General features: G+C 43.3%; 1 protein-coding gene across 4 annotated transcripts; it reads left to right on the top strand.

Moving 5' to 3' along the window:
- Nucleotides 1–192: 192 nt before the first annotated feature.
- LOC121074726 lies at nucleotides 193–25,683 on the top strand. 4 transcript variants are annotated; one of them, XM_040567195.1, is made up of 6 exons: nucleotides 193–293; nucleotides 17,711–17,986; nucleotides 19,821–20,069; nucleotides 23,033–23,170; nucleotides 23,771–23,890; nucleotides 25,364–25,683. In XM_040567195.1, exons 2-6 carry the CDS (start codon nucleotides 17,752–17,754, stop codon nucleotides 25,522–25,524), a joined length of 903 nt encoding a protein of 300 aa, XP_040423129.1. In that variant the 5' UTR covers nucleotides 193–293; nucleotides 17,711–17,751; the 3' UTR covers nucleotides 25,525–25,683. The 4 variants fall into 4 exon arrangements, with proteins under 4 accessions (XP_040423129.1, XP_040423109.1, XP_040423115.1 ...); XM_040567175.1 differs by lacking the exon at nucleotides 193–293 and adding an exon at nucleotides 5,572–5,672; XM_040567181.1 differs by lacking the exon at nucleotides 193–293 and adding an exon at nucleotides 15,979–16,837.

The raw sequence follows: 25,683 nt of genomic DNA, 5'->3' as shown, positions 1-25,683 counted from the left end.
AATCAGTATCTGAATGTCATCAGTTTGCATCTAGTCAGATGAAGTAAGTGTTGGTTCAAGATGCTGAACAGTTCCTATCTTGCTGCAATGGACTCTCTTGGTATGAAGGTATAGTTTTCACCTTGCTTGGGTAGATGAGGCTGACTGACTGCAGCTGTGCTTCTGATAGGAAACAAAATGGGTCTCCCTGTGCTCTGGCCTCCCTTCCTTTACAGGTGTGATCAACACAAGTAATGTAAGTATGTGTATGAGGGCCAAAGCGAAGTGCTCTCTTCTGTAAAACAAGTGTAGAGGTAAGTCCATGTGTTAAGCTAAATGACAGTACATATGTGAGCTAGTGCTTTCATTAGGTTAGTACTGTCTCAATCTTGTTTAATCCTTAATTGTTCTTTTAAAAACACCACTGTCTCTGAATTTGTGCTTTGCTGCCTTGTCCAGGATCATAAGCTGTGACCGTAAACTGCCCACTTTGCCAGCCTCATTTTTCTGCTGTGGGATCCCAAGTGGGATGTCTCATGTTTAGAGTGCTTCTAAACATGGAACTAAGCTTTGCTGTTTGTGAAGATACCATGGGATTGGGAATGGTTTTAGTCTCTGTAATAAGCTACTTTATGAACACAGCTCTTGACGAAACCAAAGATGATGTTGAGTTGCTGGGGGTAGATCCTTTCTGATGTGTGACACAGAAAGCGTTCTTTCAGTTCTGTCTGCTCAAGAGTGTGTATGCACGTGTACAGGAGAACATTAATATGAATGCTGAACTGAGAACTACATATTTTTGCTATATATACAGATAACTTCTACCAAATAATTAGTCATCGCTGTTTCTGTGAAGGAAACTGGGCATCTCAGCAATTGGTTTACTGTCTCCCACTTTACTTGGATCATCTGGATTTTCATCTGGTGCATTATTCTGGAGCTACCAACAGTTTAGCAATCTCTTGAACAGAAACTCCATTTCCTTAAGGGATATGGGGTCAGAGGTGGTGGAAATTGCATTCACAATCTCATTTCAAGCAGTTACAGGTTGGAGGTTTTCCCCACGAGCACGGTCCCTGTTAGTATGCATTGTTTTAAAGAATAGAGATAAGTATATGATGCATCCCAAAAGATGTTGTGCAAGGAAATTTTTGGTGCAAGTTTACCACTCATCCTCAACTATTAACTTCCTTAAAACAACAGGTAAGATGGAGATCATTTTGATACTGCTACGGTAAGCTAACTCAGCAGACTGTGTTCAGTTCACCTTCAGAACTATGGTCTCAGCCTTGGCCACAGGACGTGTAACTTAAAGTCTCTCTTTGTGTTGTCTTTCACGTCAACTTTGAAAATCATATCTTGGCTGATTTAGTCCTGCTTGCCATCATTCATGCACACAGACATTTAGTTTTGTCCCCTCCAGTGCTCTATAAGCCAGGCTGTCTAGTATGATCCTTACCTGTCGGGAAAGCGTGTGTTTGGAAGGATGCTTCACTTGGTTGGAAAGGTGACACACTACAAACAGCTCATTCATTTTCTCTACTGCACACCATCTAAACTTTCTTTGTGATTTCCAGTGTATCATCCCTTCCTGACATGTGATACCTATGCCATTGACTTTAGTTGTGTGTCTATCAGTCCTGAAATTAACATGATGGCACTAGTAATGATATTAGTGCTGACTCTTTAAGTGAAGTTTATTTAATTATTGATATGGTGCACTTTATTTTTTTTTATTTTTTGGACAGGAGGATGCTTGTGAAGATTAGATTTCTTGAATAATGCTATGTGAATGGTAGGAAATACTGAGAGATTCCTCATAATTTCCTTTTTAAGTTGTAGACTTAAAATGTAGACTTCCATGTAGACTGAGAATGTTATTCCTAAGCTCCAGTGCTTTAAAAGAAAGACTTGGCTATAAATGGGTATCTTTCTTTCCGTGCAGTATGACAGTGAAGATTGCAAAAAGGTTCAAGCCTAGCAGTTGTGTAACAGGACTGATGGAACAGCTCTGAGAAGAGCCACACAACTTTTTCCACCATGGATACAGACTGAAAAATTCTGGTTGCAAAGCCAAACAAGCTATCTTGTTTTTATAGCTGACCTGTTACTTTCTCCTAATCCTTGTATATGCTATCTGAGCACAGAGAGGGTCAGAGACATTACTGTGGCTTGCTTTTTGCTGTAAAATGGTGCATACAGGGTCAGCTTCTTGGTGCTTGCGGTCAGTAAACGAGTGAGGAGGGTTATTTTTGAATAGTCCTAACTAGGTAGTCTAAGTCATTTGTTAGGCCACAAAGTATCTAATGTGGTAGTGAGAAGACAGATAAATTCTGTGCTGTGCAAAAAATACTTCAGGAGTTTTTAAGACGCACTAGTGCATGTGTGGTGGTTTTACCCAGCTGGGCAACTGAGCTCTACCACGACTGCGCTCTCACTCCCTCTCCTCAAAGTGGGGAAGATAATGATGCAAAGGGCTCAAGGGTTGAGATAAAGACAGGGAGATCACTCAGCAATTATCATTGCAGGCAAAACAGATTCAGTTTAGGGAGATTAATATAACTTATTGCCTATCACTAACAGACTTGAGCAGTGAGAAACCAAAAGCAAACTCAAACCACCTTCCCCCCATCCACTCTCTTTTACCTCCTCCCCCCAAGCAGTGCCGGGGAATGGGGAATGGGGCTGTGGTCAGTCCCTGATGCTTTGTCTCTGCTGCTCCTTCACAGTCACTCTCTGCCCTTGCTCCAGTGTGGCAAGTAGTAGTCATGCCTATGTGTACAGTGACTGATTTTGATTTCAGTGTGATAAATGTTATAATGTTTTCCTTCTAGACAGTATTTCGGGTAGTGAGTTTATGGCAGGTTGTTATATCTATTTGTTCTTTTGTAACATTATTTCTCAACAATACATTAACATTGGGAAAAAGAAATACCAAATGTACAGAAAATTTTGTCATAAGATTGTGTTTTCTTCAAAGGTCATAACAGATTAATATTGTTTGCAAGTTTTCTGGAGACTCATGAGAAGCAGGAAGCTGGTTATGGTTCCTGAAGTGGCTACAAAACTAACTTAATTAAAATCAATTACTCTGAATTCATCCTTCTTACCTCAGAATAGGGTGCTTTATAAAATCCTTTATAAATGCATTTATAAAGTACTCCTCAAGCATCCTTATGAATGATAAATTAGAAAAGTCTGGCACAGTTTCATTTCGCCCTGTATGGATAGGGGAAACATGGAGGAGGATGACATTATTTTCTTGAGTTCATACAGTGACTAAGGAGCACAGTCAGGGACAGGATTAACAATTTCTGAGCACCACTCTCCAGTTCAGCCTGTGGGTCTTTGTTTCTATTTTATGCTTTGGATACTGGCATCACCCAGACCACCTCATTCTGCAGCTCAGAAATGTATGAATCTGGGTATTGAATGTATTGTGTTTCCAGAGCATGGTGGTGTGTGAACTGTACGTGAGACAGTGGATAGTTAGTCTTGACTGTACTTGCTTTGGAGCAACTGGCTCGTACTGGTAGGTTGGAGGCAGGGAGTCTCCTAAAGAACTGGACTCGTCAGTAGATTTTTTTTGGGTTTTTGTAATGGAATTGTTGTCCTCAGCAGTGCTTAGACTGGATGCAGGAGAGCACAACAGAAATCTTTATCAGGTGATTAACAAATAAAACTTAAAATAAATGAGGTAGTTGTAAATAATAATAGTGACTTACTCTGAAGGATCAGATCCTCTGTTTTTTCTTACAGAGTGTCACTTTGCTATCATCAGCTCCTGTGTTTGATGGTTTAAGGTGGTTATGCTAGAATGTCCTTGGTTTTGGTTATGTAATTTTAGTCATCCACAGCATTCACACTGAAGTCAGGACTTGAACGCTAGACATCTGAAATTAGGCTACTAAAAGGCAGAGTTTGGCCTGGAAAAATACTAGTTTCTGTTCAGGCGTAGTGTAGTCAGCAACTTGTTGATATGTGCAGTGTTGTTAGGAGACCAGCGTTTGTCTTAGTTTCTAGATATTGACGAATTAGATTGATTCATTTCTCTCTGCCTTTGAAAAGGCATCCAGTCCTGGGCTCCCTAGCACAAAAAAAAGAGGAAAATTAATGGAAAACTTACCTATCTGGTACTTCCAGAGTGTTTGGAGGAGTGTTATGTGATAATTAAACAGATCTGAAGGTGATCAGCTTAGAGGAGGTTTTTGACGGAAATGGTAAACGTGGACATACTGTTAGCGTTATTTCTGGAGGACAGAAGCGGTTCTGGAGGAATTAGCATACAGCCCATGCTCCACGTCACCTTATTTGGACAGCGCTCACTCCAACCCCTGTACTGTATGGCTAAAATTAACAGAGTTGCAAGCCACGCTTTTTGTGTCCTCTTAAGGATAGCTACAGTCAGTCTGTCTCAAGTGCACTACTGTCTGTCAAAAACTGTTTATCGCTCTTTGTGCAAGAGGAAGTAAAACCTTAGCTATCAAACCCTACTGAGTATGTAAAACCTTGCAAAGAGAAGCATTCCGAGTCTGTGGCAATATGCAAAACATCTGATTCAGTGATTGTATGACCACTTTAAACCAAAGCCTGGAGGCACATGTTTAAACCCATAAGCATCCCAAAGAACACAGAAAGGTACGAGCCTTTTATAATGCATGAAAGCTCTCGCTCTTCTACTTAGTTTGTTTCTTGCATGTATTTGCCCACTTCTATGTATAATGATTAGAAAAGTCTGCAAAAGCAAATCTTTTTGTCAAATCAAGTGATGTAACTAAAACTATATGTCTTCATTGGTCAGGTGAAGATTTATCCACTTTAATTTCAGTATTACTGCTTACATTACCAGCTACAAACTTTGTGAACTTTCCACAGCCAGCCAACATTACTTGGAGTTGCAAACCTTGTTGCTGCTATCATGTTTTACAGCAGATTTCTCAGAAACTGAAGTGATTGCTGTAGCCACAAGGTTTGAGAATATGATTGTCTCCTGATCTTTTTTTACTCCTTACCTAAGCAGTTTTCCTTCTGGTGTCTCCACACCGTGGTGGAAGTGCTGAGTGCTAGAAACATGAGCCTCTTCAGCCAAGAGAACCACAGAAACCCTGCCCCTCGTGGCTCCCCATCTGGCTTCATGAGGTATTTGAAGGCCCAGGGTACATTTATTGAATATGCAATTGGTCCACAAATATATCCTGCAGTTTTAAAGCTGTGTCTAAACTTCTGTTCGTTCTCAGTTGCCGTGCCCAATTGAGACTTCTGAAATGGTATGTCAGTCATTCAGTTTTAAAGAAAGTGACTGTGGTTAAGTGGTAGAGAGTGGTGGATTTCAAAGCATGTCATGTGTGGATTGGGCAGGTATTCAACATCAGCAGAGGTTAGATGACAGAGAGGAAGGTGAAGGAGCAGCAGAAAAGTCGGTGGAAAGGGAGTGTTGGACATTTTCCTGACTGTTTTGTGTTCTGTCTCTTGTTTCCTTGTTAATCTGCAGCACTTCCCTTAGGTTCCTTTAGCCAATTTGGTGAATCATGATCTGGAGGAAATTGCTCTCCTTTGCTGCTTTTACTCTAAATAGTGTGCTTCTATGCTCAGGAAGCTCAACATGAGGAAATCCTGTATCAAGAGGTACCTTCCTGGAAAAATTACTCCTTTGGGAAAGAAGTCCCTTACAAGGCCATTCTCCTTATCTTCAGGTGAGCTGTGTTGTACATACACTCAAAGGCAGAATGGTTGTAAATGCCCCAAGAGCAACTTTGCTTGTAGTAAGGTATCATTTCCCAATTAGAGATGAGAAACAGAAGCAGCAATGTGAGATGCGTGCACATCTTTAGCTATACCAAAAATATGTGAGCTAAATTTACTGGAGCCACAGAAGTCTGTATTTCAAGGCTATATGCAATGAAATGTAAGCAAAATAATTCACGTTACCTTTAAATGCACTGAATTTTGAGCAAACGTATTTTTTTTTCATGTAGACATTTGCATCTTTAATAATGAAGTATTTTGTATTTTCTGAACTCTTAAAATTTTTACAGAACTAGCTGACATATGGTCAAGGCTTTCCTCTTCAGTTTGTGAAGTGCTGTAATTGCAGGTGCTATGAAGAACTTAGCTTCAGTTGCAGGCAGAAACTGTAGTCTGTCCTTCAGCGAAGACTGACCACTGGGACTCAGTTCTTCTAATTTGTCTCACTTCCTCATGCTGCATTCAGCGTTGTGCTGCTGGCTGCTGTAGGACAGGATGTGCAGAAACTCAGAAGCAAATTCTGCCAGCAGTCTATGCCTCTCCATCCTCCCTGCTCTTCTGTGGTGGTGGTGGTACATACAGAGTGTGATTTTACTAAGGATAGCAAAGTAGTGTAAGCATATCAGTCCAGAATTTTTCCTGTCTTTTTTTCTCCTCCAGTTAGATGAGTTGCTATGTGTTGTTATATTACATAAAAGTACAGATGCAGAAGTTACTGAAGAACTGGTGCCAAGCAACTAGAAGCTTTGTTACTACATGAATGCCTGTGTGTGTGGTGAGGCAGCATTTCCCAATCAGAGATAAGGAACAGGGGCAATAGCAATAGAATGTGTGCCCAGAGTTAACCCTATGAACAGTGTGTGAAATCACAGAAAACTATGCTTATTTTCTTCAGATGTTTTTCCTCTAAAAAATTACTTTCTCCAGAAGCAGTAACCACAGTTCTCAGTGACCTTCTCACAGATCCCTGGGAAATAACCTTTAGTAAAGGTTGTTTTGTAATTTCTAAATATGATATTTATATGTATATGAAAATATAAAATATATGAACAATCTTTTTGAACAATATTATGAGCAATTCATATATATACGAACATATATGAATTGTTCATATATATGAATTATATATATACAATATATAAACGTGAACAAAGTCCTGGAAGTTTTGCAGTCTTTCATACTTTTGCTTTGTAATTTGTGTTGTGGATCAGTCAATTGTTGAACAAAATGCTGTGCACCATTGTGAAGGTTGTTCAGCAGTGCAGCAGCTAACTTCTAAAAGGTAGGGCTTCAGTTAGTTTGTTATGTGAAAGGATAGCCTAGGTTTCCCACTCAGCTGGGGAACCTTGGCAGCAATAATGAAATCTCTCATTAGTAATGGGAAGAGGAGCCAATTACAGAAATTGGGAAATGCAAAGATGGATTTCCTAGTGCAACCATTGGTTCACTGATCTTGCTGGGGTGGGTTTGGATCATTCTTGCAAACAGGGGAGAAACATTGTAAAGAGGCAAGGCTTGTGGGCAATGTGGAGGAACAGTGGAGCAGTCCTAGGTCACTTGGTTCAAGGATGGGGAATTTGAGAATAATTCAGGGACTACTGGAAGAGAGTAGGAGATGTTATGCTTAGTGATTTCTAAATTGTATACTTCTTCACCTAGGATCATAGGATAAACAGGTTATCTAGACCGATGTCCTGTTCCAATGGGGTCAGCTGTGGAATGGCATGCACCCATGTATTGTAGAGACTCTTGACAGATAGCTGTCTTCAAGTTTTGTGACTCTATGAGAAGATGAAGACAGACTGATGGCACATCCTCACACTGGTGAGGAAAAATGGAGATAATGGATGTTCTTCTTTGACAAAAATCAAAGTGGACAAAAGTTCACTAAAAATGTCTAGACTTATTTTCTCAATGGAATTAATAGTGTTATGAGTACTTGGCAAGAGAAGATTTCTTTACTATTAGCACAAGATGTGCTTAAGTTTCTCCAGAAGGATTTGCACTGCTGTTTCTGGAATGCTGCTGTATTTTGCATGTTAAGTGTCTCTGACAGCTAAAACACACAGGGCCTGGGATAAGGTGACGGAAACTTTTATATAGAATTTTTTAGGGCTAGCATCCAGTCTCATTGAAAGGGCAAGAATTTTGTTGTATGCTCATCTCAGCCTCAGTGGATATAAAATTAAGAGAGCAAAGATGGAAAAAAAACACTTAGTAATCAAAGACTAGTTGCTCATCTCTGGCCAGAGCAGCCTAACTTGGCAAAAAATTAGATGGGACTGGTTGAAATTCTGCACTCATACAAAACTGGTAGGCTCGTGCTCAAACTAGTAGGCTCTCCAGGGGTCACCTGAAACGAGCCTCAGAAATCTTATGGTAGGTCTGTTGCGTGGCGGGTGGAATGGGGTCCTGCGCAGGGAGCTGTGTGGGTCTGGTTAACTGGTCTGTATTGCATGGGATGTGTGCATTCAAAACTCTGGTGTGACCTTCAGGCTCCTCTCCTGTCTCCAGCTGGCTAGTGAAGATACATGGGGCTTTTCCTCTTTGTGGGGATAGTGGTTCTTCACTGGTGCTTGTATTTGCACACACAAACGTATGGGTTGCCAAGGGAATGTCGTTCCTCTTGAAACAGAAGGGTGTTTGGGTTCCCTGGGCTGCATGGGCAGACAGGACAAGGGCCATGTACTGCTGTTGAAGATGCTAATGCAGTTCCTGTAATTTCCCAAAGCTTCATTTAAGAGGATGCAGGCTCAGGGCACAGCTGTTCTTTGATTCTTCCCGTTTGAGTGTGCATGTGTACTTAATACGGGTATCAAGAACCCTTTATTTGTTCAGTATTTGTTCAGCTCTAGTGATTTGCACTATGTCTGTGTGTGTGTGGGATTGTCTTGGGGGATTTTTCCAGCATGAACGTGTGTGCCCTGCTGGGTTTTAGGTATGTGTGATCAGCTATTGGGGAAACAGAAGTGAAGCAAAACCATCCACCACCAGTTTAGTTCACTGCATCACAGTTTGTGTTTGGGGGGGACTGTTCTGGAAAAGGGCAGATGACCTCCCATGCAACCAGGTACAGGCTGTAAATGTGGTGTGATGGGAAAGAGGTAAAACAGCAGAACTCTTGTGAGAAGTGAGCCAGTTGCATTTCTGTCATGGTAGAATGCAATAGCTGGGATTCATTGTGACATACCTCCGGTGGCCCAATTTTTCCCTAACTTACAGAGGCCTGTGACTTAGCTTAGTTAAGTGTACAAGTTTCTTAGGGCATCCCTTGCATTGAGTGGGTAACTTTGAAGACTTTGAGAAATGAGGTCCTTCCTGCAGTAGACATCTGAGGCAGACGAAGAGGTTCTTCTGGAAACCCTTAAAAGCTTTTTTTTCTCTGGATGGAAATGTTACTTAAAAATCCATTCAGAATTTGCGATTTTTTTCAAAAGAAAATCTTGCATGTTTGTCCTAGGATATGATGCCTCTTGTGCCTCCTAAAGAACTGGTGGGTTGCAAGGCATTTAATTAAATGCCTTAGTTAGTTACTGGTCCATAATTGACGCTTTGCAGGTACAGTAAATAAAGAAGAGGAACATAGACTCTTAGAGACTATACGGCCAATTGGGAGCAGCTTTGGGGTAGAACTATATGAATTCCCAATTCCATTTCTAATCAGTTCTACATGGCTATTCTACAGTTAGAGTCCAGCATCCCTGTAACATTTTCTTTTATTGCCCAGGAATGTATTCTGCTCCAGTGACAATCTCATCAGGTTGTCTGGTACAACTTCTCTTCTTCCTTCGTGGTTGATCAGAGGAATCAGCCCTCTTCAGACAGCAGTAGTTTTTGTGCCTTTCTTTAATAATACCTTAATTCTCAAGAGTGCACTGCAAGAGGATTGAGAACAGCATGCTGTCAAGAGGTATGATGTATCTGGTGATCTTCTCTTAAAAAGTATTTCAACTACATCTGTAAGGTAGGTTTAAAAGTCTTAAGCATAGTGTTTTATTGTGCTGTATTGAGTGTCTCAGACTGTTACTTTTATCCCTCCATCACATTCCTTGTGGCACATAAAAGAGTTTTAAGCAACCTATAAATGCTGTCTCTATGATATGGTTAGGAATGGAGTCTTTTCAACTGAAATGTGAAAATGCATGTTATCTCTGTCCGTGATTGAGTTTTCCATTGCTTTTTGAATAAACACAGTAAGTAATGTGAGATATTTTTGCAAATAAATCTTATGTGGATTTAGGCAGAAAAATCTAAGTGATGCATTTCTCAAGTTGTCATTTTACTAGTCTGCCTTTTTTACTCCTGGAGAGATCCCCAGATCCAGAACTCTGGTGAACACACCCAAATTTCAGTTTCCAGTGAGACAACAAGAAAAGTTTAGGAAGAAGTACTCTAGGGAAAAGAACCATGGGCGAATATGAACTTGATCTGAACTTGATCACCTCTCGATATCCAGGGAGTACTTTAAGGTTGTCAGCATTGCTGGAAATTCATTTAATAGAATATGCGCCTCTGCTGCAATAACTGTCTACACTTGGAAGTAATCAGAACTATTTCTGTAAACCACTGGAAAATACAAGGTAGAAAGCCTTACAGTCCATATTCTTAAACTTCTAGCATGTGAAAGTCAGTCTCATGGTGGCCTTCCTGAGTTTCAGAAGACTTAGATCTCGCAGTACTTTGGTTTTGTTTCCATGGAGCTGAATCTCTGTTGCAATGTGGTTTGGACCTGTTCAGGGACCACTCAATTTGCAGAGATCTGGGTGTTATGGTGTTCTGCCTTCCCCCATATTCAGATTTGACCTAGTCCATTCTGCCATGAACTAAGCTGTCAGTCCAGAAGGCCATGTCTGTTTCCACTGAGTATGGGAGAAACATTTGTCAGCCTCTTGGCATTGCCAAATACACAGAATTACTTGCACTTTCTAAAAAGAAGTTGTTCATTTCAGTTTTTTGGGGTATGTAAGAATTATCTAGTCTAAAAAGGCCATATTAATTTTTGCTGTCTTGGCCTCAACCAGGATTTTTCCACTCGCCTTTTAGATTTAACTTCGCAAGCTGAAGTTTTGATCCCACAAAAAAAAAAAAAAAATGCTTCTCAGCCCCATTTAGTATGTAGACCCCTAAAACGTTCCTAGTGGAGATCTGGACCTTATTTAAAAAAAAAAAATTCAGTCTTCTGACAAGAATGTTTTTTCTACATATCTTAGTCTGGATTTGCTAAGCACTTAAAGTGGCAATACAAAGTTAGATGAGCTGGATATATACACACACATACATATACATATACACACTTGATCAAAGAGTATGTATGTGCTATTTAAAAAAAAACTTCTTAAAGCTCTTAAATGCTCTAATTTGCTCCAGGTATCAGCAGATGCAGTTTCTTGCGTCTGATAGTAAAGCTTCAGCAGAAGGCACAAAGGGGTAAAAAAAGGGGAAATAAAAGCGTGGCTGACCTGCGGCAACCTGTGGCAGCTTAGATCCTAATTTGACTTCTCCAAGTGTTGTCCACTCACAGCGACAGATTTTCCTCTAATTCTAGTGAAACTGGCCAAAGCCTAGAGACTACAGGCATTGTGTTTGCTGTCCTTGATAGGGTTGTCCAGTCAAGTTCTGATCTTGTAGAAGCTTGATTGAACCCATACGTCCCAATAGTTTTTGTAATAATATATTTATATATTATATATTTTCCCCAAAGCAAATGCAAAGCACTTCACCCTGCACACAGTGGCACTAAATATAAATTGTGTGGTTTCTGGCAATTATTCCATATACAAACTGTTCTTTTTCTATCATTATCATGGGCCAAAGTAGGAGAGCTATGTCAGAGAAACTGTGTGTGATCACTGTGCTTGGCTTGGACATCTGGGATCCTCATGTTCTTGTCCCCTGGCAGCAAGGTGATGGACGAGCACTGACATGGCAGGTAGTAGCTGGTGCTGGGACCTTTGGCAGCAGAACCGGTGCCCTCGCTGGGGCAGCCAGAGCCTGTGCCCCAAGCGGTGTGTGCGAAGGCTGTGAGTACGTGGCAGGAGCGTTGAGACAGGATGATGCAGTGTTCTGCCATCGTCAGACCGTTCACCTGGAACTCGGCACTCGGCGTGCTCCAGCGCCCCGAGGGGCACTGTGGCACAGTGCCGTCTCCGTGTGTGTGCTGCTCAGTGGACCTGCTTGGGTCTCTCCCCACGTAGCTGCTCAGCACTAAGTGGAGTTGGGGGTTTCATGTGGGTGGGATGAATGTGTGGTGCTCCCCCTGGAGCTCTCTGATAGCTGGGGAGATGTGGGAAGCAGTCAGGTATGACAAGAGGGAGAATGACAGCAACTATTAATGTGCAGAAGTCTGATTTCCTTCTGTAACTCTGATCGGTCTCATTTCAACACCAGAGAGCTGGAGGGGGAAGCTTGTGTATTAAGTGTGACAAACACGTGGATTTTATCTTGTCAGAAATGGAAGCTGAAAATCTCCAGCTTGTCTTCTCTGTATTTTGAAAGCATGGGACTTTTCTGCTCTGCATTGCAGGTTAGCAAAGAAGTCTGCTCCCCCAAAGTATATGACGATACGCAGCAAATGAAAGTGCTACTGTGGGTTTTCTGCTTGGTTTATTTTGAGCAGAGGGTTTCTGCAGATTAGGTCCCCAGTTTGCTGTGCAGAACCTTGTCTCCTTTGCCACTTCAGGATCCTACATGCCATGCCCCGTTACTTGGGTGGTCCATTTTAGACAGAACAGCAGTGTCTGGTTCAGTGGGTCTCAGACAGCCTCAGCATTGCATAGCAAAAGTCAGTGCTGTGGCAGGAAGCATGAGACGAGGACCAGTGGTGTGTGCCTCATGGAGATGTGTCTGAGGTATGGCAGACCTTCTGCAGGAGATCCTCGGGTCCTTCTTTGTCTGTGCCTGAGCATGTGTATCTGTACAGGCATATTTCAGCCTGTACAGTTTGCATGGATTGGGCAGAAAAGGGAATCATCTGCAGGTTGTCTCTGGGATGGAGGCAAGAGGAATGAGAGCTAAAGTCCAGTTCCCTCATCTGCCTCATTCAGCATCCAGGTTAAGAGCTGGTGAGAAGAAATTCCCCAGGTGCAATTTTATGTAGGAATGGCAACAAATGAATGATTTCGGGAGGTGGGGAGAAGCATCAGCGACCTGGGTGTGGCCTGTCCACTTTCCTAAAGCTTGACACATGGGATCTCCCCGCTCTGGTTTGCTTGGTAGGAAGAACATTAATCTGTCAGACATGCTATCAGATGGTGTGGCGTGCATCTGTTCAAGTGCATGGCGTGTGCATTTAAGGTGTGGATCAGCTTTGAGAAGGGGCTGCTCTAGGCCTGTCCATCCACAGCCACACCACAGCCTCTCTCTGCCCCTGCAGGACCACATAAACAAGGTGCAGCTGGCTGTGTGTTGTGGATCAGGCTGACTGCTTTTATTTGAGATGCTGAGTCCCAAAGCAGCAGAGCTGCTGTGCTGTGCAACAAATGTGTCAAGTATGAGAGCTGTGGTGGAGCAGCTGAGGCAAGGGCCAGTGGGGCAGGTCTCATGCGGAGCGTACGGTGTTTGGCAGGAGCTGGTGGGGAAATCCTACACATGCCTCAGTTGATTGTCTGTAAGTAGGAGTTTGGGAGGGTACAGGTTTATTTCCATTTTACAGCTCTGTGTGGGGCTGTAGATTCCCTGTCAGAAAAGGGTTTTCATCTGTGACTGTTGTCCTGCTATCCTGGTACATCATGTTTTGTCCAAAAGTCACTTGCTCTGAACATGATCTAGAGGAGCACCCAGACTAGGTAATTCCACTTTGTAAATAAGTTATTGAGTAGCTATGACCTCTGCAACTCTGCAGTTAAAGAAACAAGCTGCATGGCACTCTCTTTATCACCATGTAAGCATACAACTTTGTGTTTATCTTTGAAAACTTACTTGCTCTCTCTCTATATATAATAGAAAGTATTATATAATAATTATATAAAAGTTATATAAAATTATTATATAATTTCTTGATCTCTATATAATATATATAGATCTATATATAATATAGATCAAGGAGGAGTTCAGGGTCCAAGCATAGTGCTCTGTCTATTTCCATTTAACAAAGAATTCGTATTACTCTTCCCTGTCCTCACATCTTCTCCTTGTGGTCTCAGGGGTCCTACTGCCACCACTCAGAAGCATCTCTCAGACCTGCACCCTGTTCCTGCCTCATGGCTGCACTCAAAGTATGTTAATTTTTTTTTCTCATGCACCGATAGTTGTAGGTGTGGATGGGACAGCAAAGCTAACAGGGCAACAGGCCTCCTTCCTCCCAGGACTGCAGCTCTGTAGGTCATGGCCGTACCATTGCACAGCTGAGCAACCGAGCTGTGGGTTTTCTGGCATGGGGGCGATGCTGCAGCCTGTGGAGGTGGTCCTGTGCATCACCAGAGCTGCTGTGTTGTTTTCATTTCCATGCACAGAGGCTGCGGTGCTGGGCTCTGCAACCTCCCCCTGTGTGAAGGCAGGCTGCGTGCATTTGTAGCCGTAAAAATAGGTGCGCTGCTGGTGGTCACCTGCCTATTTAAAGGAAGGTATGCAGAGCTCAGATGTACAAATTTACTTCACAGTGCTTCACAGCTTATTTCCTACTTTACTAGCTCAGGTCTCTGTCTCTTGTGCTCCAACAGGGACTTGTATAGGGAATGAGTGTCCTTCCTCTGTTAAAAGTGGTTAGCTATGCCATTAGCGGCTGTAAGGGCAAAATGGCCCTCTGAGCTTGCAGCTCACCAAATAAAAAAGATTTTAGTTCACCTTCCAACTGCAAATTACTTTTTTTTTCTTGTGGTTTCTGTTAAGCCTCACAAGGTGTTTTTTGTCACAGAAAACTTCATGCATCTTTATATAAAAAGGGGAAGTATTTTCTCCAGCTACTTAGGGGTGTTGTGAGCATTCATTAGTTAATGTCAGAAGTTAGTGTCTAGTCTCATCTAAAAATTCCTTATGTACAAAATTTGGGAGAGTTGATTTTAAGAAGGGACTGCTGATTGACACAGACAGTGTACGCGCAGTCATCTTCATCCTGGCTGTGACTTCTTTTTTTCACTGGCCAGGATGTTGAGGGACAGAAGGAGCCTAATGGGACTTCATACCCTGCGTGATGTATGGGGCGCTAGCAGTCAGAAATATTGAACTCATAAATGTACTCGTTTGCCCTGGAGTCACTGCGAGGGAGACTAAATGCAGGACACCACAATGTCACCGTCATGCAGAGTCTATTCTGTAACAAAGAAGCTACAGCAGAAAGGCCGTATTTTTTCTTTCATTTTACTGCAAATCTGCAAATGAGCTCTGCAAGGCTGCTGTCATTGACTAGGAGAGAAGGTGAACTTCTGCTGGATTTTGCTGTGGGCTGACACCCTCTGCTTTTTGCTGTTTTTCTGAGGCTCTGAGCTTTTTGGAATTCTAGTCTGAAGCGACCCTTGCACATGCCGTCTTTTTTGCCTCCTGTCTCCACCATAGCACTGCAATCCTAAGCTCAACCAGCTTGCCCTTCAAATGTGGAGGTGAAATGAAGATGGACACGCACATCCAAGGCAGATGGTTAGCCGCAGTCTTGCAGCAGTATTTGGAGGGAGAGTTTCTTCAAGTAATTTCAGCTGAACAGAAGGAAATGAAAGTGTTTCTTGCTGTAAATACTTTTCTCTTTCCTCCTTCCACTGCTCTGCTGCAAGTGTCTAAAGACTCACTTCACTGCTTTTCTCAGAGAAGGCTATTTCTGTCACATCGTAGATCAATTTAGGACTGTCCTATGCATGTATGGTAAAGACAGGATGATGCTGTGGTAGCCTTAAACTAACTTGTAGGTTTTAGATGCTAGGAGCACAAGGTATTAAGATTTAATTGTCATTGCTAAGAAGTTGGAGGGGCCAAACCACTGGCTAAAATGTGGAATTATCAAGCAGAGCCAAACTGTTTGAAAAACAGCACATGTAAGGGATTTAACTATTTCTTAGAATCGTGCCTATATACAGAATTGCACCATGTGGAGCTTCCTTAACTCATTGGGCTGCGTGTCCAGAGAAACAACACAAAAGCGTAAGATCACCAGCTGCATCCTGAACTCCCGTCGCAGATGTTCCCAAGCACATCTGCTAAGCGTGTCTGAGAACATCCAGACGCTGGCTCTAACGCTGTGGCAGGTTCTGCTGCGTTGCTTGTGTGCAGCACTCCTCCTCCTCGCTCTGTGTGAAATACCAGTGAGTTTTAAGTCCTCTCAGTGAGTGTGAACAAAGTGGGGCAGTCGCACTGGCCCTGTGGATACGTGTTCCACAGTGGTTCTTTGGGGTTGGCTTTTTGGTCTAATCTCTGGGAGCTGTACTCCAAACAGAGCCGAAATAGCTTTCAGGCTGTATTTGGTATGGTTTTGCAATGCAACTTAGCTTTCTGTAGCCTGTATTTGCTTGGGGTGGTTGTACAGAGAGCCTTTTCCTGCCTGGCAGTTACCATCACAACACTGGAAGAGCCCAGCAAAGTTCAGGCTGGCAAGGTATATTTGTATACAGAGGGAGAATCTTCTCCCACACCTACTGCTGGTGAGGATCTCGGTGAGGGACAGTTGTTGGTACTGCAGAAAATCAGCCTGTATATGCAGTGCTTTATCTGACTGGACAGACTCCTATTCCCTACGTGGGGATTCTGTACTTCAGTAAAGTGTAAAAGACTGAAAGAAACAGGTTTTTCCCCTTTGCCCAGTCTCTGCGTTGGTATCTTGCTAGGTGGGGTGAGTTGACCAGAAGAGCTTTTCCTTCTCCTCACCTCCCAGTCCTATTCTCACACTTGCAACCCGCTCCAAGGTGCGGGACTTTGCAAAGCACATTGTGGCTCGTGTCGGCTCAGTCTGAATTCAGTCACCCAAAACCTTGCAGGTCTATTTTGTAACATTATTCAATCTGTCCGGTATGGGGTTTCTTTTCTTTTTTTTTTTTTTCACTCTTGCTTCTGACATCATTTCCTGAACGCTATATTCACTGAGCTCTGTAGCCAGATCATCATCTCTGCATATGATGCAAGGAGCTCTTTAAAATGGATTTCAACTCTCCTTTTATTCTGCAGTGCTTGCTGGTGATAATAACCGTTACTGATGGTAAGTGGGATTTTTCTTTATGGCATTGTGGCACAGATTTGCCTAGATAGGTGGAAACCTTAATTTAATTCCAAGATCTTTAAGGACTCTACCAGGCTCTGGGATACATCAAGTAGTGTAACTGCTACTGCATGAAAGGGGCAGTCGGACTATGGGAAGATGTATATATATATTTTTTTTTAAGTAAACTAATTATAACTAACAATATAGTACGTTCCCAGTGTACTGTGTCTGTAAAAGCATTTCAATGGAGAACTTAAGATCCTTGTATGCAAAATGCTGGTTGGAGGGGTGGAGAGCAATGTGGTCCTGTTCCTAACACTCGATGTGACCTTGGGTCAGTCCCTGAGCTGCTGTCACCCTGCCATTTACCCATCTATGATTCGAGTACAGCAACTTAATAATGTCCAGGGATACCGTGAGGCTTGTTCATGCTGACACTGCGACAGTACTCTTTGGGTAAAAGAAGCTGTGCAAGCAGCAATTGCTTCTGCTACTATCTACACTAGACCTATGGCATTAATGCCCTAAGCATTTTTCTCTGCACAGACACTCAGCAATCAGGTGAAGTGGTAGATAGAGGGTAGGGTCATGTAAAATTCGGGGAGAGGAAAGACCAGCTGTTCAGACTTGTGTCACTGTGTGCATGGTGTGTGTACGACCCTCACGGTAGCAGGGAAGAAAGCTAGCCTTTATAGAAGGCATACTGTCACCCTTCCTGCTCCTCTGATTTTTTTGATTCGTGGTGTCCCCAGGGGTGGGTCCCTCTTACATCTCACCTCAGTTTTTGCCCTTCAGGGGGGCAGCTGAGGATGGATGACAGACAGACGGACACGGAAAGCTCACTGCCCACACTCTGCGCTCTTCTTCCAGGCTCTGTCACCACGACTAGTGTGCTCAGCGGCAGCTCAGCAATGTTTTCTGTAGGAATTGAAAACCTGCAGAACCTCTCCAAAATGAGCAAGGACAATGAGAGATGCTTCGTAGATATGGTAAATGGTACTTGGTTGGCTGGCTGTGGCACATGTTACAGACGTCTGAACTTGCAGAATGGCTCTCTAGTGCTAAGGACTGTGGAGAAGGAGGATGAAGGAAATTATGAATTTGTTTTTAACAACATCAGCAAATCCTTTGCACTGAAAGTGTTTGGTAAGTGACTTTGTTAACAATAAATAGCTTGTGAACCTGTGAGTCTGTCTGGAAGCTGCTGCCTTGAATTTCTTTCTAAGATACCTCTTGAGCTTGCAGGAGCTATAGGTGCCTCTGGAACAGAAGGCACAGCTTCATAAGTCTCAGAGAGCAGGAATGGTAAGCGTAAGCTAAAGAATGCTTTTTGCATCCATGTTGTCAGTCTTTCCTGTCTGTTGAGCCTCCCTTCAAGTAGCCAGTCAGTTGAGCTATGTACTTTTTTTTCCTGATGTAAGAGGCAGCAGCATCAAGTGTTTTTAAAGCTGAGTCTACAGTATATAGACATGCAGCTGGAGATTTCAGTCCATTTCTAGAGCAATCTTCCTGATGGGTTTCATGAAGAGACTGCTTTGTGCAGTTGAGAAAAGGTAGTGAAAGAGTCCAGGTATGATTTTCTGATTCTTTCCTGCCCACTATCAGCTTTGAGGTCAGCGTCTTCTGGGTCTGTGTAGAGACCTGCAGTAGGTACCTTACCTTGCAAGTCTCTCTGATGTCATCGCCGTGGCCTCAGCATTCCCACTCCCCTTCATTTGCCTGGTCATCCACCTGTGGACTGAAAAGAAGGAAATGAAGTCACTGATACAGAATCCAGCTTGTTGCTTGGGTTAATACAGAGAAGGCTTAAACAGGTTCAGCCCCTGGCTGAACAGTGCTCTAGATAGCCACTAACCATGGGTCTTGTCCTCATCTCCACCGTTCCTTTTACAGAACTTTCACTTATAAGTTTTTAAGAGAAATTGAAGTGCATGAAAGTGTAATGAAAATGTCAAAGCAAACTGGTCTCAGTGAAGACAAATGAATCCTTACGCTGTTCAAGTGCAAACAAGCAGAACTGCCACAGAGAGTAGGTCAAAGATGTGACTCCTTGGCAAAAAAGATCAGGGGCTTAGACTGGAAGTAGGCAAAGACTGCAAAGTGTTTTGTTTTTTACCTCTATTTCAGTGAATTTACTCTGGGAACTTTTGTCTCCTCCTTGTGTTCTGTTGCCACATAAAGTCAGGGAAACAATTTCACAGCAAAGGTATTTCTGGAGGCAGTAATTTTAGTTGAAGTTGATGTCATAGTTGAGGAGGGTGATTTCTGAGCTTGTTTACATAGATGATTTGCATAGATATTCTCAATGTGACTCTTATGGTCATAAAACCATACAACCTCTCTGGTTAGTTTGTATTTGCAAAGTGGCAAATATCAGAAGTAGCTTGGCTCCTTATAGTAGACTGAAAGAGAGAAAATCAGGAAAACACAATATGATTGTTGATGCATTGCTTCAGTTTCGGTTGTCCTAGTCTGGGCTGTTCTATCTAACTGTGGGTGTCTTGTGTTGGTACCTATGTTAGACATGATCTCTACTAATTCCTCACTAAAACAGTAGAGACAATGACAGCAAAAGTACCTGGTCAAGGAGAGGTCTGACTCTCCTCTGAAGCTACAGTTATCCATTGATTATGGAGAAAGCCTCTGGTCACCAGATGCTTAGGGTGTGTCCACGATCCTCAGATCATGGGTTTCTGTTGTTGCCTTTGTCAGTTTCTACATGGAAAATGAAGAGAGGCTGTATTTTTGTGGTGTCCCCAAAACATTGACCAAGAGTCAGCAGTAGGGTTGGGTGAGTGCTGCCAAGGGCTGGGAGCAGGCCCTGAAGAGTGTTTACTGATTGCTGTGCCCCCTGGCTAACAGCAAATGCTGTGGGAGTCTTCCTGGTAGGAAAAGCTCCTGCCCAGCTCTCAGTCAGTGCTGAGTCTGCTCATTGTCTCTCTTCCCTCCCTGTTCCTGTTGCCCCGTGCTGCATGACCAGAGCCAGCCATTGCTATCCAGTGCTTCCCCAATGGGACCGGAGAGTTGTCCTGCAACGTGCCCAGCAACGAGAGGATGAGATTTGAGTGGCTGCTGAATGGCAGTGAGCTGAAGACCTCCGAGGCTTGCATTAAGGATGGTGGGAAGAAGGTTCGCCTGGACAAAAACATGCCTGGGGAATTTGTATGTGAGGTTCACCACAGGAACGGCGTCTCGAGGTGCGGGCCCATTGTGCTGTCTTGCAACTATGGTGAGTAATGGCAATGCCAGAAAATCTCCCTCTTGGTCTCTTGTGGTGGGAATCTTAGGAGTTGTTGCTGTCAGCATAAAAAATGAGGTCTTCTGTCCTCGGGCAGCTGCCTTCCAGACTTACCACATCCTCCGTTAGAAAGTGTCCCAGTGACTTCCTTCTTCCTGCTCTGTCTCAGACTGAGGCTACAGTCATAGAAAGGGTGAAAGTTTGTTCAGCAGGTCCTTCTACCCTACTCTGCTGCAGGGAAGGATCTCTGTATTTCTTTTTCTACTTCCAGTGATGGAGATTCTACATGCTCTTAAGAGTCAGTGTAGAAACACAAGATTCTTCCTACTCTGACATTCACCCGTTACCCTCACTGCTTTCCAATTTCTGCAACATCCTTGGAAAAACGCTTCTACTAATCCAGCCCTGTTGCTGCTGGACTCAGCTGAGGTGGTTTGCCTCATCTTTCTCCTTGTCTAGACCAGCAGCACAAAGATATACCAGACTATATAAATACCTTTATCGGCCCTGCATTATCAGAGGTGAGGTAAAGATGCAAGTCATTTACTTAAAAAAAAAAATAAAATAAAATAAATAAATAAAAAAAATCTCTGTCCCTGCTTGGGTATGTAGTTCTGTGAGAAAGCCATGACCTGATCCCTTTGCAAGCTCTCCATAAATGCTGAGTAACCTGCTTGAATGAGACCATGCTGTGATGAGACAGTAAATCTGCATCCTAGGACTGCCATAACCTCAAGATGCAAAGCACTGCTGGTCAGTGTTGTAAGCTGACTTCTAATAAAGAACAAAATCAAATTGATTAGATATTCACTTGCATCTCCAGTAGTGAAGATCTGAAGGTTTTTGTCCTCTCTGGCAGTGAAGATGGTCATCAGAACTGTGTCAGGATAACATAATTTAACCGTAAGATTTTTGATTAATTTAGTCATAAGTAATTTAACAAAGCTTTGCTGCTAGAGAAATTGTACTGTGCAATAGCACCTAGTGTTTTAGAAATTGTCTGAAACGCTCCAACTCTGCAGCAGATTGGGTACTGTCTTTTCTCATGGCTGGCATAGAGTTGGTATAAAAGCAAAAATACTGACCTAAGCACAGAATTCTGTGTTCTGGCACTTGACAGAAATGCCATGGGCTGTTTGTGCTTGGTTGCATTGGTGCTGCAGGCCAGCCTGTACAAGTTTGGCATTTGTGATTGTGGAACAACAGTCCTAATTTTGTCCAGTTGAATTGGCCAAAAGTTGTTCAGCATGGTCAGACCCAAGTTAACTGAGACACTGGGGAGTGAGGATGCAAATGTCCACGAGCTCTGAATCAAGCCCTGTGATAAACTACACGACTGCTGACAGCTACCATTGTTTATTCTGGGTGGCTGCCCAATTCCCTGGGTGTGATATCAGTTTCTCATTTCCTCTTCAAAAGCCCACGAGGGGGTTTGGTGATAGCTCTGTTGGGATGAGCACATGCATAAACATGTATCGGGAAGGGTGTGAGAGAAAGGAAGTAGCAGCATTTTTACTTTTTAGTCACCAAATGCAGCCGTGTTCATAAGAAGTGAGATAAAGCTGTTATGGATACTAGAAAAATGGAGAGAAATAAGTTCAATTAAATGAATTAAAGACTAACTCATTTTGTGAGTTGTTATTTGTTCCAGACAAAGGGATAAATATAGTTTTTCCACAGTTGTTCCAATTCAGATACAAGATCTATTGTAAAAGCACTCATTTGGGCAACCTGTTGGCTGATGAAATTAATTTTAAGTGTTTAAAACAATTTGGCAGAAATACTATAAATTTCCAAGGCACCAAAGGGCTCTCATTGTGGAGGATCTAAAACAAATGGCTCAGAAGTTAACAAGTCAACATACATAAAAGGATTTTATTATTCATATTTTAATTAGTGCCTGTTTTATTTCTGATTTTTAACATAATACTTCTTGGAAAGACCTTCTGAACAAATGGCATTTTTAAAAGAAATATTCAGGACCATTTTCAACATATTTTAGGCCTTGGACAATATTCTCTTGAGCTTTCCTCAAAAAGGAAATAAAATGATCAGGGCAATGATTTCTCATTTGCTGAAAGTTTAATTTTGAGCCTAGACACTTAAAAATGTGCTAACTGTCCCTACAGAGGCTGGCCAAGCAGGAGAATCGTGCTGGCGCTGTGCTGCGCCCAGCTCAGAAAGGAGCTTGTCTGCAGCCTTCTTGGAGGAACCTGAGTGGCGCTGCCTGGAGTTTAGCCAGCGTGTTTTTAAAAAGAGAGATGCAGGGAAAGTGAAGAAGTGCTGTGTTTGGATAGCTGGTCTGGTTCCTAGCTGTTCAGCCTCGCTATGTGAAGCTACTGCTGTCTTGTTCAAAGGGGTTGAGTAGCAGGCAAGAAGAGGTCCCAATGATTCAAAAAGCTATGGTGAGGTTTAGCATGCTTTAGAGGCCCTGGTGTCTGGATCCTCTTGTGTCTGATAAAGTCAGATCAGAGCCTGCGCTTTCTTTGAGGTTGGCATAGTTGCTATACTGCTATCTGAAGTGAATTCTCTGAGGCATACTCTGAGCACTGAGGGCAGACTGTGGCTCTTCTTTCAGCAGGAGATGCTAGTTTAGGTCTCCTTCTGTGCTTCTGGTTTTCACAAAACTTTTTGAAATGTAGCATCTTTAAGACCACCACCTCCTCCATTAAATTTGATCAAGTGTGGATTATCTGAGATATTATTGTTCAGAGTAGACAGAAACAGATGCACACAGCATAGTTGTGCGAGTCTTTTTATAATGAAAAATTCCATACCAAGATTAAACGATGTGACATAAATGACGATGTGCTACAGCTCATAATTTCTCCCAAACATCCTTGATCCAAAGCAACAGTAATGCCCACATGCACCAATCTGGCCGTGGGGCTTTCTCCAGCTGGGAGAAAGAAGCTTGCCTGCCCTGGCAACTAACAATGCTGTCCTTCTTGCAGGAGACCTGCTGCAGTACCCGTTGTTCATTTACATCCTGGCAGGATGTGCAGGGGGTGCAGCTATCCTGGTGGTGGTTGTGTCCTCAGTCATCTGTTGCTGCATGAAGAGGAAGCACAAGTTCATCCCAGTGCCTTCAGGTGAGTGGGGAGCTCTGTTGCCCCTGGGATGGGTCACCCAGAAGGGGCAGTGTGTCTACGGGCTGGGGTGGAAATAGCCCCAGCATGAACTGGCCTCACCTCGGTGGGTACTCGTTTTCCATCCAGCTCTCCCTTGACCCAGTGGAGCAGAAACCTACTCGCTGACAGGCAACTGCTAGGACTGATGGGGTCTTGAAGAAAACTGTGCTTTTCCCTTTTTCAGCTCACATTTGCTAGCGTGTGCCAGAAAGAAACGCAGCAAAACTTTTTGTATGGGCAAGAAAATTGAGCCTCGTTTGGGCCTGATTCTGAAGGAACCTGATGGCTTCTGCTGGCCGTCCTCTGTCAGCACCTGTCCCCAAGTGCTCTCTGCCTGCGTGGCCACCTCAAGCTGTGATCCTGCCAGCACGGCCAGGCTGGTCTCTGGCAGGCCGGCAGTGGCCCTGTGTGCTGGCAGCTGTCTGCTCTGGGAGCGGAGCCAGCGCCATGTGAGGGGGAGCCGTGAGTGTGTGCTGGAGGCCTGGCCTCACAATGAACGTGCCAGCGCTGCCAGGGTCCGGGGGGCCTCTTCCCTTCAAGTTTCTCATTTTGGCTTTGCAGAGGATGAAAAGGATGACGGAATAGCAATGTCAGTGGTCTCCAGTGAAGCTGTGAAGAGCCCCCCCAACGGAGACCATGTGGAGGCTCAAGCTGCCCAAATCGACTGCCCTCCAGTGCCGGGTGCGTCCAGTGACTTGTTTCACGCCAGACAGCCTGCTGAGGAGGGTGAAATGAACGTGTGTGACAGCGGGGGGGACCTGGCTGCAGAGGGAAGCCTGAAGCTAGCTAGTGAGGACTGCTAGGCCGCTGCACTCTGGGTGACAGAAGTTGCAGGAGGTCGCTTATCGGTGCTGTACTGGGTAGCTCTTGCCCTCACCCAGCTGTGGGATGTAGCAGCAGCCTTCTCGTGAGTGTCCTGCAGAGGGTGCTGCCAGCAGGTTGTATGCTCTCTGTGCCACTGTATCCTGTGCTAAAATGTCCCATGAAAACAAAACAAACAAACAAAAAAAACAGCAACCCCCATCCCCCAAATTAGCAGCTTTCCTGCAATTTTTATCACCCCCCCCCCACCATTATCATCAGTTTTATTTTATAAGAATCAGCAATGTTTTAGTAGGCAGATGTCGTCTTTGGGACAGCATCTACCAATATGCTGTAAACAGGGCTAAATCCTATCAAAGTCAGAGGTTTACATATTTCCTTAAACTGGGGACAAAATAGGAATACAATCACATTTTATATCCTTCAAAATAATCGATAATAAAACCCCACAGCTTCAGCATAGTGTGGTCAAGAGAATGCAGCAATAAAAACCTTTCAGAAATCTGTGAGCACTCGATATTAATACTCTGCTTTTTGCATTACGTTTCCCTCAAATTTGTCACAAACATGAATGCTTGGCAACACCTTCCTTAGTAATGCATCATCAAGAGCTGAAGTAGGTCCAGCACAGACATCATTACACAGGTCATAGCTCAGCTCTGCTGCCTCTGCTCCCTGTGTCCTTTGCTGTACTATGCATGGCCTCTCACCTGCTCATCTGTGCTTTTTGTCTATCTTTATATGCTTCTTTGCCCTGCCTTCAGTTTATTAAAAGCACTTATTAAAGAAGCGTCATAATTAAATCATTGTTAAAGAAGCATTTGTTGAATGTAGTGCAAGAAAGGGGAAAAAAAATGCAAGTCATTCAGGTAGTTGTTTAATATTAATATATTAATAATGTAGAACTTGTTTCTATTTTAAAAAATTCCACAGCATCAGTTTGACTAACAAAACATCCCATATTTAATTTTTCTACAAATTAGTAAAAGCAGAATTGCATGTGGGAAGTGTTAAGGTGAGAACATATTAAAAATGTGTACATTTAGCTAGCTTTTATGATTCAAATAAAACTGAATAGATTTGGCTTTGGTGTTTTGGTATATTTTGGGTTGTTGGGTCCAGAGAGCTTCAGCACCAACATGTCTTGCAGAGAGAGCTCCGTAAGTGAGTAGTTATGAAGCATATTGAAATGTGGCTTGTAGAAGCCTGGGGAGGGGGGTGCTTGATCTGGCTGGGCAGCTTGCAGCACTGAGGGCTGGGGAGGGGAGGGGGTAATTTCCCCAGGGATGAATGTGTTGCACACGTGTAAGCTGTTTCCCCCTTCTTTTCCAGATGCTGCCCAGATTGGTCCAGGCACTGAGCCCCCACCCCTGGTGGAAGAAAATTTGCCAGTGGTGGTAGAACCTGAGGAAATGCCAGAACAGGAGATGATAGGTTATGTGGAAAGCCAGGAACATGCCTCAGACTGTTTCCCGGACCCAACTGATGACTGATGTGACATGGTTGCTGTTTCACCCTCTCCTGAAGCCTGTGACACCCGTCCTTTGCATCCCATAGTCTCACTGTGTGTAAGAATTGGTCTGGAAAATTTTAGCAGGGGAAAGACGCGATGTGTCAGGCCTGCTATAACCTCATTTCAAAACAAAACAAAA

This window comes from Cygnus olor, chromosome 1 (assembly GCF_009769625.2).
Source record: "Cygnus olor isolate bCygOlo1 chromosome 1, bCygOlo1.pri.v2, whole genome shotgun sequence".
Lineage (NCBI taxonomy): Eukaryota > Metazoa > Chordata > Aves > Anseriformes > Anatidae > Cygnus > Cygnus olor.
This window is presented reverse-complemented; position numbering and strand designations above follow the sequence as displayed.

Coding starts and splice junctions, on each gene's coding strand:
- LOC121074726 (XM_040567175.1), top strand. CDS start 5,582: ATGAGGAAATCCTGTATCAAGAGGTACCTTCCTGGAAAAATTACTCCT. Junction 20,070..23,032: donor TGTGCTGTCTTGCAACTATG/GTGAGTAATGGC, acceptor TCCTTCTTGCAG/GAGACCTGCTGCAGTACCCG. Junction 23,891..25,363: donor CGACTGCCCTCCAGTGCCGG/GTGCGTCCAGTG, acceptor CTTCTTTTCCAG/ATGCTGCCCAGATTGGTCCA.